General features: G+C 36.0%; 1 protein-coding gene across 1 annotated transcript in view; it reads right to left on the reverse strand.

Moving 5' to 3' along the window:
- Positions 1-18015, reverse strand: part of CRIM1 (cysteine rich transmembrane BMP regulator 1) — a 171224-nt gene that overhangs the window by 59340 nt on the left and 93869 nt on the right. Inside the window, exon 5 of the mRNA XM_079298802.1 lies at positions 6573-6694. Within this exon, the coding sequence (XP_079154928.1) occupies positions 6573-6694 (122 nt within the window). The remainder of the gene's footprint in view (positions 1-6572; positions 6695-18015) is intronic.

An 18015-nucleotide genomic window follows, 5' to 3' on the forward strand; every position in this document is an offset into this window, starting at 1 on the left:
CTTGTCCTCCAAAGTATTGGCAACCTTGTCCAAGTTTAAAAATCCAGCAATATCTAAGTCAGAACATTACTAAAGATATTAGTTTACCAAGACAATTCACTTTGGCAAAAAACATTACTATTTCACCAAAGTAAACACTAGGAGTATATATTAATTTTTTTAAAAACTTTTAAACCCAGGCAGAACTGCACCATTTGTCATCTAATATTCTTTGTCATATCATGTCATATCATTTCACAGAATCTACACAGTGTCTTGGGTTTCATTAACTAAAATGAAATAAGTGAAATAGATTTTGCCCTTTTTTATATTAAAAAAACCCCACTATTTTAAAAACTCAGTCTCTACTTCCAATGGAACAATTCTCCTGCTCTTAGTGAACCACTGCAGAGCTTTGAATCTGGATTCACATTCAGCTGTGGTCCTGACAATCCCTACCCCATATTTTTAATCAATTTATCTACAGACTATTTTTGCCAGGAATTTTGGGTTGCCTGGCCTTCAGTTTTCTGTGTTTTCTTTTTCTCTCCTATTTTAAATGTAACTGGTAATGACTTGCATTTTTCACAAACTTTTCCCAATTTTACTAGGGCAAGTATAATACAGGTTCAGAGGATCTAAAACACTTGACTTGGTTTGGCAGACTGACCAACTTTTTCATTGTACTAGACCAAAGTCTCATCCAGTTGTGACTGGTGATTATCCATGATTTTCAAATACCTTTCAGATGTTCTGACTGAATTAAAAACAATAACCCCAAAACTAAACCTCAGCCCACAACAACTAGATCCCTCTACCTTTTTGGTATCAGATTATCTTCCTTTGATGTTAATCTTATTACATACCAAACAATTTGTTATCTTTTGCATCTCACAAGCTGTATTTTGCATCTTATTTTTTTAAGCAGCTGCCTATATGAAGTCCACCACAAAAATCTGTGGTTTTGGATAGCCAAAGAGAAATATGCAGTACTGTTCAATTAGTATAAGTATTATTTAGTTCTCTGCTCCAAAACAGACTATTACCTTGGTCAAATCCTTATTTCTTTAGAGCACACAAAAAGTAAGTTTAATGAAAGTGCAATAAAGACTGCCAAGATTAATGCAATAAATAATGGGAACTCCATGGTAGGTGGTGTCTGTGAGATAATTCACTTGCACTTCATTCCTCCTTCAAAGGTGAATATTTTCCTTGCTGACTCTATATTCCCCATTAAATTCTTTCAGTATTCATTGATGCTCCATTTGGAAACAGGCCATTCCTATTCCTTTTAGAAATAGTGGAATGACCTTTACCCTTTTCTGTACCATGAGATTAATAATGGATCTGCAAGTGCTGTGAGGAGCAAGAGAACCAACAGAAGTGTGATTAAAGAGGATTTTTAGTCTCTCTTCCAATGCAGTGCCACTGTGTAGAGATGCAAGTGTGAAAAAAGCCAGAAGGCACAGAGGAAAAAGAAATGCCTCCTTTATGTCAGTTTATCTTCCCAAATGAGGAAAAAAATTCACAGAAACTGTTATAAGATACTGATTATGGGTCACATCAAGTGGTCTGTAGTACCACACAATTATCAGTGCAGCCTAAACCAGCAGTACAGAAAGGGTCAAAGTCTTCAGTCCCAGGGAAGGTGTGATTTGATCTTCCCAGGATTAATGCCAGCTATTCTCATGTATCCATCAGGTAGTCCCACTTCCAATGGATAGGGCAATCAAAGTCCACACCTCAACCCCCAAGGCAAATGGATTGGGACTTCATAGCCATCCTAGGCAGATCTGGACTCTAAAATCACAGCTCACACACGCCCATGGCAGGAGGCAGCCTGGTCCCCCTGACCTTGAGCCACACTGACACATTGATAAGGACCCTCACACATGTAATGTACCATATTTCACAAACCAATCCACAATATTTTTGAAGTAGCAGTTGTTTTCAAGGAAACTTACTGAGAAGTGAAAGCCCTGACTGACAGAAGGCAGCAGCTGCAGGATGCCTGGTAATTGCTCTCTCAAATTTCCTAGGCACAGCTCACAGTCAGTATGTGCTTTAAGTGCAACTTACATTCAAGAGATCCATGCATCAATACCTAATTAGAGAACAGGCAAGTTTGGATACTCTCTCTTGTTTCCTAGCACTTGAACTCTTGCTGCACATGCAGCTTTTAATCTCTTTAGACTCACTTGTTGATGCTTGTAATTTAATGCTGAATCAATTTTCTTTCCTTACAAGATCCCCCATGAGTAAAAGCACCACACCAGGATTAGAAGACAAAACTCCTGGTGAATAATGTATTTTGTATGGATCAGAAGAAACTAGCTTCTGTAAAATGCAGGATTTTTTGGAAGGCTGTATATCTTGGGGAATCTCTCACTCAATTTTCCCCAAATGAGTATCACATACTATCTAGTATTCTCTAGATGAAAAGCAGTTCTCAGGTAAGTGGAATTGGGGAAACTTCACAGCAGTTGGCATAGTCTGCCTTTAAACAAAGCAATACTGGCTCTCACTTTCCCTGAAACAGGGCAGCAGAACCACACAACAGACAAAACCTCTTTGTTCAGTTTCATACAGTAAGAGGCAATTATTTGCTACAGATTTCCCATGTTGCCTTATTTCCTTTATATTGACTTCACTCTTCTCAAAAATCAGTACATTTGACTATGGATGTAGCTCTTCCATGAAAACTGTACTATTGAACACCACTGTGCAAATCTCTGATTCCCATATGCAAAAAGCAGTGATGTATTTAGCTGCATCAGTTATACCTCTAGTGATAGTATTTTATGCATTTAAATAGATTTATATTTAACAAGCCATATTTCTGTCTCCATCAGGCTAAAACTGTGTTACATGCACAACTAGGGCTTGCTCTGATGGTCATCATGAATATAAGATTAGGAGAAACAGCCATCCAGTCGACTAAGCACAGGTGACTGACAATGTCTCTATTCAATTTTAAATCAGTGTTTGCCAACAGTTCCATAGAGTTGCAAGGTTTAAGTTACAAATTAAACATAAGGACCTTTCTCCTGACAAGGAAAAAGGAACAAAAAGAAATAACAATGTTGCTGCCATCATTGTTGTCTGAGCTCTCATTTTGGTATCCACGGACTAGTTAGGGTATGCTCAGGGATGGCAAGATAAGGAACTTGATCACGTCAAAAAGGAGCTTTGGATTGATTGCTACCACCATTTAAAAACACAGAATGATTTATTTACAAAGATGCTTCCCTTCAAAATGAAGGAATCAATGTGTGCCTTAAAACTGACCTTTACAATTGACTGACCTTTGGAACAAGAATCACATTCTAATGACAGTAAGCATTAACTGCAACAGTGAAAACTTTTAAATACAGCAGTGCTTTCAAAAGAACAACTTTATGTCTCTAGTTAGTGTAACAGCTTTATGCAACATACTTTGATATCTGCATACATTCACGATATCTAAAATACCACACAGAACTATTGTTTGAAATATCACACATAACTATTGCAATCTATCTGCAATATAGTTTTTTTCTTCTCTCCAATAACAAAGTTGTTCTCAGGACTTTCTAGATTTTTTTTTTAATTAAAAAGACTTAAAAAAAAGTTTGACTTCTGCAAAGATTGGACAGTTACAGACAGTAGCTACTTAACAACAAGCTCCAATTAAATGAAAATACCAGGATCATTTTCCATGCAGAAATAAATGTTATTTTGGTGATTTATAATGTGTTTATAATTATAGAATAAACTATGAGAAGCAGCAGATTGCATATGATGTGAAGCATAAGGACACACTCACTATCAATCTGAAGCAGGAAAATAAAGTCTAGTGTACTGACTTCATGCTGTATTTATAATCAAATAACACCATCATTACATTCTGCAAAAGAAGTAATTACTGTAGAAGTTTCTTTTGCCACAGATTAATACACTTTTCTTAGACAGACTAACCAAAAGCTAGTTTGAGACAGTGTGTATCATTAGCAAAGATAACCATACAAAATCTACAGATATATTGTAGAGTTTCTACATAGTTTTTATATTAAATCCAGGAAAAACATGTGCAAAAGAACAATGGATCTGTCCTCAAACAGTTGACAAACAAAAAAGAGAACATACTGCAGATTCTCTCCATTACATGTCTTTTGTAGCCGTTATTAACTGTCCCCTCAACACTGGCCACTGTTATTCTACAACTACAGCACTTTCCTAGACAGTAAAGCCAAACATATAATTCTGCATCTATCACAGTAGCACAAAATTGCAACAAATATTGCATAAGTCTGGCCTGCTTTAACACCCTGACCATCATTAGGGTTACCTAAATATATAAACTGGATTTTTTGTAGTCCACATACACTAATTTGTAATGGATACCCTTACTTTAAGGTAATGATGATTGGCATTCCTCCTGACTGCACCCACTCAATGCCAAAGGAATTATTAAATTCTTTTAATTATCTAATTAAATGAATGTTACAATAGCAGGAAAATTATACTAATGTGTGTATATTTCTTTTTTATTCCATCCTCTTGCTTGTTTTCAGAGGTTTTCAAACACAGAAGTAACTAATGAAACTTGTTGGTGATGCTGATTATACAACTTCCCCAGTTACCATCTATAAACTCATTAAATTGCATTTGATTGAAACACATGCTTTAAAAAGGCATCTAATCCTAATTGGAAAGGATGAAGATAAGGAATTCAGCATCCTCCCAGCAGTTTGTGCCAACAGCTAGCCACCCTCACTGCTGAGAACAGCTTGTCCTAGATCTTACAGATTTGACTCTTCTTACTTTGAAGGCATTTTTTTCTTAATGAGGCAAAGAAATCGATCTAAGCCTATAACTGTAAGATATTTGCTCCATCTGTTACTGACATCAATTGTATCTCCTCTGCACTTGTTAGTATTTCAAAATACTGTAAAACCCTGGATATTGAATTCAATTATCAGTTTCACTAAGAACATTCCCCCCTCCTCTTAATTTTAAACTGGCAAAAGTAATGGTAGGGGTTTATTACACACATACACACACATGTACCAGTTTGTCACTGCATTAAACATTTATCTAGAAGTTTCTGCCAGGATTAGTTTTCTAGGAACTTAGAGGTTTAGAGGGCTTATTTGTAGTAGTTGCCCCTGAAATAAAAAAAAACACCTAAACATACCAAAATGCACCTGAAAAAACCCAAATTACAAAGCAATGTCATGTTCTATAACTATTTTAAAAAAGTATTTAACTTTTCTGACCAGTTTTCTCAAGATTATTTTCCTTTTTAAAGGGAAACTTATTAAAGACAATTTTGATGCTGGCCTGGAATATATGAAAACTGATTTTTAAGGACATATATTACACAAACTTAAAAACCTTAATTCTTCTCCAATCTGCCCTTTCTGCTTCACTCTGTGGCACCCCTTTCCCTTCAAAAACTCCTATTTCTTCTTCCAATTTACTCTGTAGTCATAGATTACTAAGATATAGAAAGCCTGGGAAGCAAGGAGGAATCTTGATCCAAAAGCAGCTTAGATCTTTGGAGTGAGCTACAGTGCACAATAAGGCAGTGATGCCCAGGGCAACAGTGCTAAAGGCAATCCAAACTCACTGTTAACCATGAAAAATTAATCTAACTTCTACTTGGAAATAGGATGTGAAGATGCCACAAAAACAAGTGGGCAATTTAAACAGCTCCATATCTCACTCCTGCTACAATAGATACAGTGCAAGTTTTGTTAGCAGTATCCACAAATAACATGCAGGCTGAAGAGAAGCAATTAGCATGAGACATCCTATCAGAAATTGGCTCTGTACTTTTTGTTCAAACTACTAAAGTAAATCCTGAATTAAACATTGCACTAAACAAGATCAAATACTGTTGGAGAAATATTACTTAATAAATACTGTGATATCTTGTAAATTCTAATGGTCAGAAGTTATTATGCAATCCTTCAAGAGTATTTTCCCCCTTACTAGTAGTGAAATATTATTCCTTCACAATACACATATACACAGCATATACTGTATAGAGCATACAGCTATATATATATATATATATATATATATATATATATATATATAGAGCAGTCCTCAGGTAAGAGTCACTTGCATGGCAAATTTAAGGTTTTTAAGTATTTTCTAAAAATTTAGATTGGGAAGTAAAGAATGTTAATGAATATATTCCTACACTGTCTTATAATTTGATTTTTAAAACAAACCCCATAATCTGAACAGCACGCTTTCACTGACAGTGCTGCCACAAGCAGCTGTGATGGCTAACAAAAATTTCACTTCTAGAGGGTCTCTAGTGTTTGCTACTGGAAAAAGATTATATGAAAGACATGCAGTGAGGGAGTCTTGCTAAAACCTTAATTCCCTGAGTCACAGAGAAAAGTGCTTCAGAAACTAAAGCTGCATTACAACTTCGAAATGAGAGTTTCCCATGTCAGTATCTTCACCTAAACTTCCAGCTCCTTCTCGCCGAATGAAATTCAAGAAAATTAATTCTTAGACCTTGACAGCATAATAAAAAATGACCGAATGCCCATCATCCCCAGAGGCACAAAGCCCTCCCGCTGAGGTGCACGTACCGTTGACGCACTCGAAGACGTCGCAGCACTTGCCGGGCGTGCCGTCACCCCGCGAGACGATCTGGGGCACGGCGCCCGCCTCGCACATGGGGAAACCGCAGAGACCCGAGAGGCACTCGCACCTGCAACCAGAGCACAGCCAGGCAGCATCAGCAGACAGATCAACACCACCAAGAAAGACACAAGGTGAAGCAATAAGCAAGAGAAAAACAGTCAGTCAGAACCCAAGTTAGAGCTTTTCTGTGCGTCTCAGAATCATGTTTTATTAACTCAACAAGAAAGGTATTTTATCTACCTGAAGGGTTCTTTTTACCCATCCAAACTCTGTTGGCTGCCCAGCAAACAAAAAGGTGGGAGCGTGCAACACCAATAGTGCTCTTCTGCTCTGTGTAAAAACTTGAAATCTGTAATAACTGTGTTCTTCAGAACTTGCAAAAGAAAGCTTCTCAATTCTGTCTTGAATGATCAAAATTGGTGAAACACTAATAATAGAAATTGCATTCACTCACCAGAAGGGTGTTATCTCATTAGGAAATCACATTATATCCAGTGTAACATTGGGAAAAATTAAAGAGAAAGGAAGATCAGATTCATTAAATCTAAGCTGAATGAAATTAATTGGAAGTTTTCTTTTGGTGCTGATGGTGCGGCAGTTTGTAGAGGGGAAAACCAATTACATGTGACATGGCATTACTGTGGGAAACTAGATATATTAAATACTGTGGTTAGTTTTGGATCATTGTAAAAGGACTACTCTCTCCATTTAAGTAGTATTTATCTGTTTGTTTAAGAAAACACCCTAACAAACTGAGATATATAAAATGTCGATAACAAATAGTCATGCTTGCTTCCAGATTCTTTGCCTTATGATTAACACAACAGTTTAAAAGTCAAACTCTTAAGACTTTTGCTAAGTTTACATTTAACAGAGTTCTTGCCCTGAACAATGGGCACATTATAGGAATAAGCAGCAATAATTCTATAATAGAAGATCCTACAATTATGAGTTAAAGAAATAAGAACTCTACTTGTTAATAACTATTTCAAATATTTTAAGTATCCCAAGATAATCCCCACATTAAACAACCCATTAGCAAAAACCAGCATCAGCCCTTAATGCATTTGCTTATTTATGCTCAAAAAGCAAGAAGTTTGGTTCTCCTCTGCCATGCATATCTCCTTAATTGCCCATTACATTAATTGCCATTAATTATCTCATTAATTGCCCAGACATTTCATCTCAGGTCACCATCCAATGAATGAGAAGAACCACAGCTCAACAGACAGGTTTTTAATATCTCTCCCTTTAATCTTATCAGTGTTAGATAAAGTTATTATATTCTCCAGTGTAAGGACATTTGCAAGAAATACAAGTTGAGGAACTTCCACTAAACTATTTGAAAAGGATTCTTAAAATACTGTATAACAGAAGCACGTTACTGTAAAGAGATAAAGTCCATTTCATGAATAATGTTAAATACATCAAGATAAAGTGAAGCAATTTAACTTTATGTGCACATATATGCTACAGAATTGTAATAACTTCAAAGCAGGCATTTTCAGATTTTGTATTTTTTCTTTCTTTGTTGGTTTGATTGGGGTTTTTTTGCTTGCTTTTTAATAATACTATACTTCCCATAACAGTAAAGGATAATGGACTAAACAAAAAATAAGAGTACAAGAATCAAAGTTTTATTTATCCCACCTTTGTTGTGACATTTTCTTCTTAACTTATTTGTAAATACAAAGACAGAGGGAACCCAATTATTTTCCTTACTGTGCGTTGTTTGTCATCACAGATACAGAAGGAAAAAAGGATATTATGGTTTCCTCCACATGAAATCAAAAAATCCAACGGATTTGTGTCAGCAGTTTCCCTTTAAGATGACTTTGTAAATAATTTTACAGAATTGCTAATATCTCTCACTTTTGCAGCCCCAATAGTACAGGAAGATGGGGGAAGAAAAAGGATAACCTCTAGTAATCAATGAAAATGAAAAATCAGCTCTCTTAGATTAATGGAATTTGTACCTTAACCCATGTAGCAGACTGTTTTGAAAGATGCTTTTCCTTTCTGAGAAGAATGAAACCCAGAAATAACTACCTACATATTACTAATGAAAAAGAATATTTTAAAAATGTTAGAAAAAAAAGTCCAGACACAACCTGAATGTGGTATTAAAAGACTAAATAAAAATTGAAGTTTCACTCCAATAACCATATGCTCAACAGCCTGATGACCTCTGGGAAAATAGGTAGATCAAACTTCCTGAACATTCAGAGAAAACAGCACACATTAGGAAAATAGTAGTGGACTTTGATTTTCCAAGTTTCATGAGCTGAAATTAACACTCTTAGTTCTACTGCCTTCACAATAAGCTTTTTCAGAAGTGTCTTCTTAATTTATGTCTCACATTCCTTCTAATTCATAGAACTGCAATATGAAATGATTAGGTTAATACCTTGTATTTTTCCCCTCTCATTTTTTTCCAAGTCAACAGTTAAAAAAACACAAACAATCCAAAACACAAAACTGAACCACAAGAAACTACGAATCACACTCTAAATAACTTCAGATAGGACAGTCTTCTATATAAAGGCATGAAAGAGGTATTTAAAAGACTGGTGGGAGCTAACATTCTTTTTTGCAGAAAAGACTCTCTCTTATTCAGAGTAATGAAAGTTTCACATACTCACAGTGCAAGCAAACAAAACCTCAACAGTCCAAAATTTTATAAATTGACTTCCCATTTGGTTAAAACATAATCCATGCATAGGAGAATGTCAAAGTAGAAAATGATCTCAGACGGACTTTTAAATAGCCTGCATTCTTTTCAGCCAGCTCTGCTAGGAAAACCTTTGACCATTGTCCAGGCTATTAGCATGGAAAACATTGTTTTGGAGACAGAAGTCTGTCAGAAAGAAACCCAAGGAATTCTGGTAGCTGAGCGTGGCTGTCACACTGCCAAAACAACATCTGGAAATTCAGAATAAGTGATCCCATTCTCAGCAAGAGTGCAAGATGAGCTCTGTAGAACTAGATTTTTCTGAAGAGCTTTTTGGAGCAGAGGGATGGACAGAGGAGAAGCTGCAGCCCAGCTCTGTGCCCTGCCACAGGCAGCTGTCCACCTGTGCGTATCTTAATCCTGGTAATGGAACACTCAAGGTTCGAGGAAGTTCAGCAGGTCAGTTTGAGTTAAGCCTGTTGACAGTGGCCATGGTCCCTCCCAGGCTAATTTGTCTAAAATCCAGCTGTTCAGACTGCTGTTCAGTGAGACACCATGCTGGTCCTGAGCTGCTCCCCCATAGCTGCAGCTTGCCAAATGAAAACTGTCACAGCCTGCAGACACACCACTGCAACATCAAATGGCATGGTGGCATCCAAAATTTCTGACATTGAAAAGGGAGGGCAGCACTTGAGGCACCAGGAAGCTGGCACCCAGTACCTGCCCCTGACACACCTTATTAGCCAAGGCTGCAGGAATAACAAGCCTTTGACATGTTATTACCATAACAGCAGGCAAGCCAACCCAAGTACAGGGAAGAACAGTCCTGCACCAGAGTACAACGTTATCTTACAAGAGGGCCCAGAAAGACATAAAGAGGAATCAAACAGTAATGCAAGAGCCTTTATGGCACCTGAAAAGGTGGTGGCATGGCCTGGAAGGAATCCCAAGGAAGAGGTTTGCTGCACTAAAATTTTGCAAATGCAGAATCAGCCTGACTGGCAAAAAAAATTGTCTACAGTTCTTCAGGTTAAAAAAACAAATAAAAAAACCCCAATCCAAACCAAATAAACTACCACCCCAAGAAAAACCCAACAACAGTAATCCTAGAAACATCAACAACTGAGCAAGGCAAGCTTCAGTATATAAAAAAGCAGAAACGAGATTATGTATGTTAACCAATGATTTATAGATTGAGGAAAGTGACTCCTCCAATAATATAAATGGCTTGATTTTTAAAATCAGTTTTTAAGTTCTTCAGAAGATAAGTTAAGTTCATTACCAGTTCAGTTTATGTTTGAGGTATGTTGTTGGTGAAGTTGTTTTGATTTGATTTTTGTTGTTTGGGGTTTTCTTAATATAATCACTTAGCTTTTTTCTTTATGTCCCCAAAAGTGCAAAAAGGAAAAGGAAGAAAACAAAAAAATCAAATTGAATACTTGTAAATGACAACTTTTACTTCAAATCCAATTATCTTGGTTCATTTAGTTCTGTTATTAAACAGATTTAAAGAGAGAAGGGCTTGCTTAGCCTCAGAAAAGCTGTTTTGATGGTAGGATCAAAAGAGTTCTCCAGGCACAAGGCATAATGGCAATGAAAATAAGAACAGGCACCCTGGAAAAAAAGATTTAGTATCAGTGAATGGGAGGGTTGAGGCAGGGGTGTATTGACAAGAGGGATATTTATTTTGAGGATCAAAACAAAATTAAAGTCTAAAGCACTGAGACTAGAGAAAAGCATTCCTGAAACATACATCACATTCCTGTGGAGATTTTATCACAGTCCTTTTTTTTCTCCCTTGCAGCAATCTAGTACAATTTGCATTAACGTTATTAACATTTATATTAGTCAGTCTAGCAGATAAAACTTCCACAGATGTCTTAACAATATAAGCACTTAAGGATATTGTGAAATCAGGAATTTTCAGAAGAACAGTATCAAAGCTTGACAGTGGCAAAGCAAAGTTTAACTGCAAGACCCCAGCTACCATCAAACACATGATATAAGCAATGATGATACAGCAAAATTAAATATTGACATAGCAGTCTCATGAAATTATTGAATAATTATTTCCATGTTATTCATACCTGAATCCACAATGTGAGTTAAGCAGACAGGACAAAGATACTGCCTGTACTGCAGGCAAAGCTAAAGCCATTGGGACAACACCATACATGAATTTCAACTAGAATTTTTCTAAATACTGGGTCAGACAGACTGAATTCCGTATCCTTATTTCAGTATCACTATTTCATGTCTTCTTGGTTTTAAACATAGTATTCAGACAATTAGTAATTAAAATACTATTTTTTTCATGGAAATCTTTCAGTATTTTATTTTAAAGATTAATAATAAACTTCTAATGAGAGACAACAGAAAAACTGTGGAAGCTGCATATAACACTTACTATGAGACTGTTTGCAAATGTTCAAAAGTTTTATATCAGTTCTATGTAAACAGACTCACATGGAAGTTCTTCCTATTTTAATTTTTCAGGGGGTTTACTTCTTGAGAAGTCAAATTTCGAGTGCTCCCAAGTAAGAATTCCTTTTTAAAGTCCAGATATTGTTAGAAACACATAACAGTGAGTTTTTCCATGAGTATAGTAATCTTTATACACATGGGGCTTTTAAATATTGCAAAAGGCAACTATCTAGCTTTTCATTAAAGATACCATGAAAGGGAACTTTTTTGTGCATCTTTTGGACATTATTAGCATTAGGAAATAGCAAACAGATCCTAAGCAAGGGAAGTTGTCATAAAAATCAGCATTTATATCAAGTAGATTCCAAGGCTAATGAGGATCTAAAGAATTCATCTGACTAAAAACTTAATTTCATTCTTTGACTAACATTAAATCAATTCCAGTTTCCCTGAGGGCCAAGGCAGAAGAAGAGGATAGTCAGAGAAGAGTGATGCCAGAGATGCAGTAGGCATACAACCAAATGTGGCCAAATGCACTGACTTTTCAAGGGCTCTGATTTTTTTCAAGTACACAAATAAATGTATAGACCCTTTTGAATTTATCAGTATAGGAAATAAAATACAACATAAACTAGTTCAACCCTGTATTCTTCTCACATTTTACCATACCAGAAGGTGCTTTTTCCCATTGATAGTCTCAATGGTTTTTTACCACTGTGTACCTCAGTTACTCTTTTCTTAGGTTTATCAGCATCAGTCTTCATAATATAACAAACATTTCAAATCTAAAAATAAGGTACTAGTTAAGATGTTATACAAATGTCAGTTTTCTGATATTATGGAAAGCTATTTATTTTCTTACTCAACCATGGTTTATTGAAGAATTATAAATATCTGATTCTCTTACACATAAAACACAGTTCCTGAGGAGTTCTGGTCAAAAATCACTTTCAGACAATAGTTTTATAAGTAATTAATAAAATTCTGTATTTCTATAACTTCAAACTCTCTAACTCCTGAATTACATATGTCCCTACAGTTAAGCCATTAGAGATGGTTTGCCATGAGCAAGCAAAAAAACCCCCTGAAACTAACAAAAAAGCAACGCCCCCACAAACCTCTCAAAAATTCATTATTGTTTAATTTATTTGACTATTTAATTTCATGACTACTTTCTCCTTTCTTTGCAAGAAAAAAACCACAAAAGCCTAATAATTATTTAATGTTCAATTTTTCCATGTCATTCATGCTATTAAACAGTTTTCTCAAATCCCTAGAGGCAATTCTGGAAAAGTTAAGGAATGTTAAAAAAATGGTTTGGGTTGGAAACGATCCTTTAAAGGTCATCTAGTCCACTCCCACTCCTGGCAATGATCATGGACATCTTCAACTGCATCACATTTCTCAAAGTCCTATTCAACCTGACCTTGAAAAAAACCGAAGACCAAAATTTGCTCCAAAATCTAGGTGGTTTTGAGACCAAAAACTCTAATCAATTAATGAGACCCTTTCCATATAGTAGAAACATGAATGTAAGAACTGAAACACTTATAGGAACCAGACTGAAATGCACCAATGACATTTCAAAGAATACCAGTGAGAAACTACTTTTCATTTAAAAACAATCCATGACCTTTAGTCCCATGTTTTAATTATTCAATAATTTGAGAAGGAAGAAAGAAGAAGAATTTGTGGCTGCTGAACTCTGACATGACATTTCCTGCTATTTTCTTGAGGAAACACAACTTCACAATTTTCATATAACCTCTGTAATGTTGGTATTGTCATCTTCCAATGGAAGATGACAGTACCATTGGAAACTGCTGGGGATTTTTCATATCTACTTCCCTTTCAAAATGCAAGCATCCAAATTATAATTCTATTGCTTTATTATGTGCACGGTCTCCCTAGACATCTGTGCACTTGTGAGTCTGATGACAACAGTCAGACATTATTGATCTCTGTGATACAAACAGAAATTTGCCTGTTCAAGTCAGAAATTATTCTCAACCAAATCACTTATTCAATTTCCAAATGAGCTAATAGCAGTTTAAGTAGAATAAATGAAACAAAACACAGTGGGTAGTCTCAGGAGAAAGAGGAAAAACAATACTCAGTGTGATCAAGGTACATACTAATTGCTAGACTGACAAGGGAAAACAAAAATTGAAACAGAAAGACATATCTCCCAGCTTATTATAAGCTGAGAGAGTTCAAAAACCAGCTTGCTTATAAAGAATGGAAACAAACCCAAATTCTCTAGACACTAAAACCTCATTCTAGTTTCAAGCATAAAACACTACCTAAAACTAGATACAATTAAGAGTCACTTCAATATATCTTGATTAAAATTTCTTTGTAAGTTTTACAGTGTAGGAGTAAATATACCATCAACTCAGTACATGGTCAGATTAGAGTACTACAGATACTTTTCCATAAAAAGGAAACTGCTTGCACAGATATCACTGATACTTCTTCATCCAGTGCAAATGGGTTTTTCATTTTGCTCTTGGAAAATGTGCATCTTCCTTTAGGTTACAACATCTTTCAGGTTTTCAAATTCAATATTTCCTGGAAGTTGATGGAAGACCACAGATGTATTTTTAACATATCATACAGGCACAAAACGCTGATCTTATAAAAGATGCAAGCAGGGACCTCTGTATTTACAATGTTTTACAGCTTCTTCTGCAAAAGATTTACATGCTATTTCTTCTGCAAACATTCTATGTTTCGTCTCCTTGTCAGAGGTCTCTGACACTCAGGAGTCAGCCATCGGGCTGATAAAATGTCTCATGTTACAAGAGCTTCTGTTCAAGTTTTAAAGAAACAACCAACAACCAACCAACACATCATCTTTTCCTCATTTGTGTACTTCAGGAAAATATGGTTGCTGGCCAAAACAACCCACATGGTGAGGCTCAATGCCAAGGCAGCAATAACTACCAGCACACTGAGAACACGTGGGAATTCCTGAGGCAGCTGTAGTAGGAAAGAAGGGGAATGCTTGAACTCTGAGTTCAGCAATTTATTACCTCTGCTGGAAGATATAAAGAGAAGACAGATGAACCATGGGTCACCTAGAAAGGGTAATGCCCTGTTATTCTCACTTTTTGTGGAAATTGAGTGCAGTGCAGTCTGTAAGCACGACTATCTCAGCGGACCTGAATGATTTTTCCTGAGAAAAATATTCACCATTTCCTAACTTCTGAGGATTTTAAAGACTAAAGTGAAAGTGAGTAAACACCTATTTTCAGATATTATGAAACTCTAAAAAAATTGCAATCTCCAACTCAACACCAAGCGTTATACCACCACAGTACTGATGCACTTCAGATGGCAAAGTGGTCTGCTAGAGTTGAAGTGCAGAAGAAACAACCTGAGCAGGTTGGCCAACCTTAGAAACCAGAGTTTCTAAGGAGCTGATGACAGAACTGAAGGCATTAAAAAGCTTCTGCAGAGTCCTTAACACAGATCTTTGATCCAGCTACCCAGGTTACTAAGAAGCCAACCCCTGAAGAGAAGTGTCAGGAAGAAACATGTCTTGGATCCATGATTGGTTTTACCACTTCCAGCTGAACCTTCCTTTAACAAAAACTGGGATCCACAACCACTTTCTCTTGGATACCAATTCTTGAGGATGAGATGGGTGGAGGAGAAGGATCTAAAATTCTAGAACAAATACAAGGAAGACCTCTGTATCAGCGAAAGTTGCTTAAGAGAGGTGACTGGTACATGGGAAAATGAGGAAGAAGTTACAGTTGCTGGAAAATCATGACTGTCCTCTAAAGAAGGTTGAAGGAATCCAAATGGTGAATGCTGTATGGAACACCAGAACCTTATCATAAAATGAAGGTCTTCCAAAGACAGGAAGACCTAAGAAAATCTAGACAAATGTGAGAATCACAAGGAGTGACATAGAGAAGATCTGAAACACTCAAAAAGCTAAGAAAAAAGAACAGAACGGGTACATAATACCCTTCCTACTAAATGGGACAGGTGCAAAGTTAATCAGGGACTCAGAGGCCACTTCTACAGATGATGTCAGAATAAAAACATTTGCCAACTAGCTGTGTATGGGTGCTCTCAAATACAATGCAAATACATTTGATAATAGCTTAAAAGGGAACTTACAACAGTAGACTTTCCAGTTATGATTCTGGTGGCTGACACAGAATGAGAAGAAAATAACTGTGCTTCAATTCACTTACATGAAAAGACAGCATATCTTTTAACATATGTACAGGTTTTCTGAAAAATACAAGTGAAACTGCTCATGGTGAATTTCTCAAGTGGCATCTATATTGTGCCTAAAACAACACAAGTTTTTATTAGAAACAAAAGATCGAAAGTAACAAAATAGGTAATTTCTTCCTTTGGAATCAAAACCAATTCAGCAATGGTATATACCATTGCTCAAATGTAAGAGCTAGATTGCTAATCTAGATTGCTACTTATCCTTAATGCCTTTAGAACTGCTAAATAATGCACACACATGTTAAAAGTATTTTAGTACAGGACAGATAAAAAACAGCATCCTCTTAAGAAGATCCATAAAGTAAAGTACATTTTTGTAGTTTTACTCTTCTTCTTACTATGTCCCAAATTGAAAGACAATTCAATATGACAGAAAATTCTAGTCTAGTTCTGTTCTAAGTTATATTCAATTTCTATCTAGATATAGCTTAAATTAAACCTTATCTAAAAAACTATTTCCTACTACATCAAGGTATTACTCATTTTCATGAGCTGTATAAAAATGAAAGTATTTAAAAATTTGAGGTGGGGGAAAAAATTGCCCCTCTGACTCTCCCATGGGGCTGAGTAGATGATGAAAATGTAAAACAAGATTTTATCATCCAGAGACTTAACACTTGGATTTGCTGACCAAGCACCTTTCGCTTATTTACCACCCTGCAGACCCAACAGTGGCATTGCCATTCACAGCAGCCCCAGACTGAGACATTTTAGCCATCTAAAAGGAAAAAAATGGCAGAGCAAAGGCTATTCAAGAAGGAAAAAGCAATTATATGACTAATGAAATTATTTCAGAGGTTTTCTTCTAAACAATACAAATATATTCTACTCTTTCATGCTACTTGAGCCAACTGAGAGGTTTGCATTTGTAATGCCCTTCAGCTACCTGTAATTAAGTGATAGTGAAATGGTCCAATTCAAAGTGTCTTCCTTTGCTCATCCATCAAGCCCAAGCCTTTTGGGCTCCAATCTTTCAAGACTGTACCTGTAAAAAGCTTTTAATCACTTTTTTGGCATATGAAATTTATCTGGTCCTGCTATGCTCAGCTTACAATTCCTTATTTTTTTCTCATCCCATCACATCATTCTTGAAACTGCTTTTTTTAAAGGTAGGATGCAGGTAGAAAATAAATACTGGAAATTTTGATAGATAAACATACATAATATAAACATACATTATATAAACATAATTTTTACTGAACTTTTTTGAATCTAGGACATAATTCAGGATTATGGTGTGAGCTTTTTTTAAAGTATGTGAAGCAAACTTATTACTGGGATTTAGTGAACATACTCCTGGATGCTGATCTCCTCTCAGAAGAATACTTCTATATCCTATATTATATATATATACATATATATATACCTTATAAGCCAGCATACATATACTGCAAGAGCTCCACTCAGGAGGTAAAGGATGCTGACTCATTGAGACTGAGCCTCTCCCAGAATCTGAGGGAGGTGTGGGAAATGTCCTTCAATGTTAAGTAGTTTGGGGAAGGGGATACATTTCCATTTTCTAAAGAAAACCCTATTAATTAAAAAGTCCTAGTTGTATTACATTTGTTAGTTTGTTTTGTTTAAAGCTAGACTCCAATTAAAAAAAAAAAAAGACTAGTGACAATGGAAGATAGAAATTGAAAACGAAGGCACTCTGATGGTCAAGTTTTCAAGGCAAGCTTAGCATCTTCAGAAGACAAAATCAGATTCAAGAAACACTGGTTGCTTCTAGCTATAATTACATCCTTTAATCCTTAATTCAATCCTTAGTTTCCCCACTCTTTCTCTCAGAACTGATAACAAGACACGAGATTTAATTGCTTATGTTCTGTTCTTTTTAATATTGGCACAATGCCAACATCTCGCTTTTCTCTATGGAGTTTTCTTGGTTCTCTGGTTTTATTAAATGACTGACCAAGAGTAGCTGGGGGTGAGGGGAGGAGTGTGGAGTGTGTGTGTGAAGTATCTCTGAAAACAGAGCACTGAATGAATCTTGGAATTACCAAATCTGTAACAGATGACAGCACAGAGGCAGG

Source organism: Erithacus rubecula (genome assembly GCF_903797595.1).
Source record: "Erithacus rubecula genome assembly, chromosome: 2".
Taxonomy (NCBI): Eukaryota; Metazoa; Chordata; class Aves; order Passeriformes; family Muscicapidae; genus Erithacus; species Erithacus rubecula.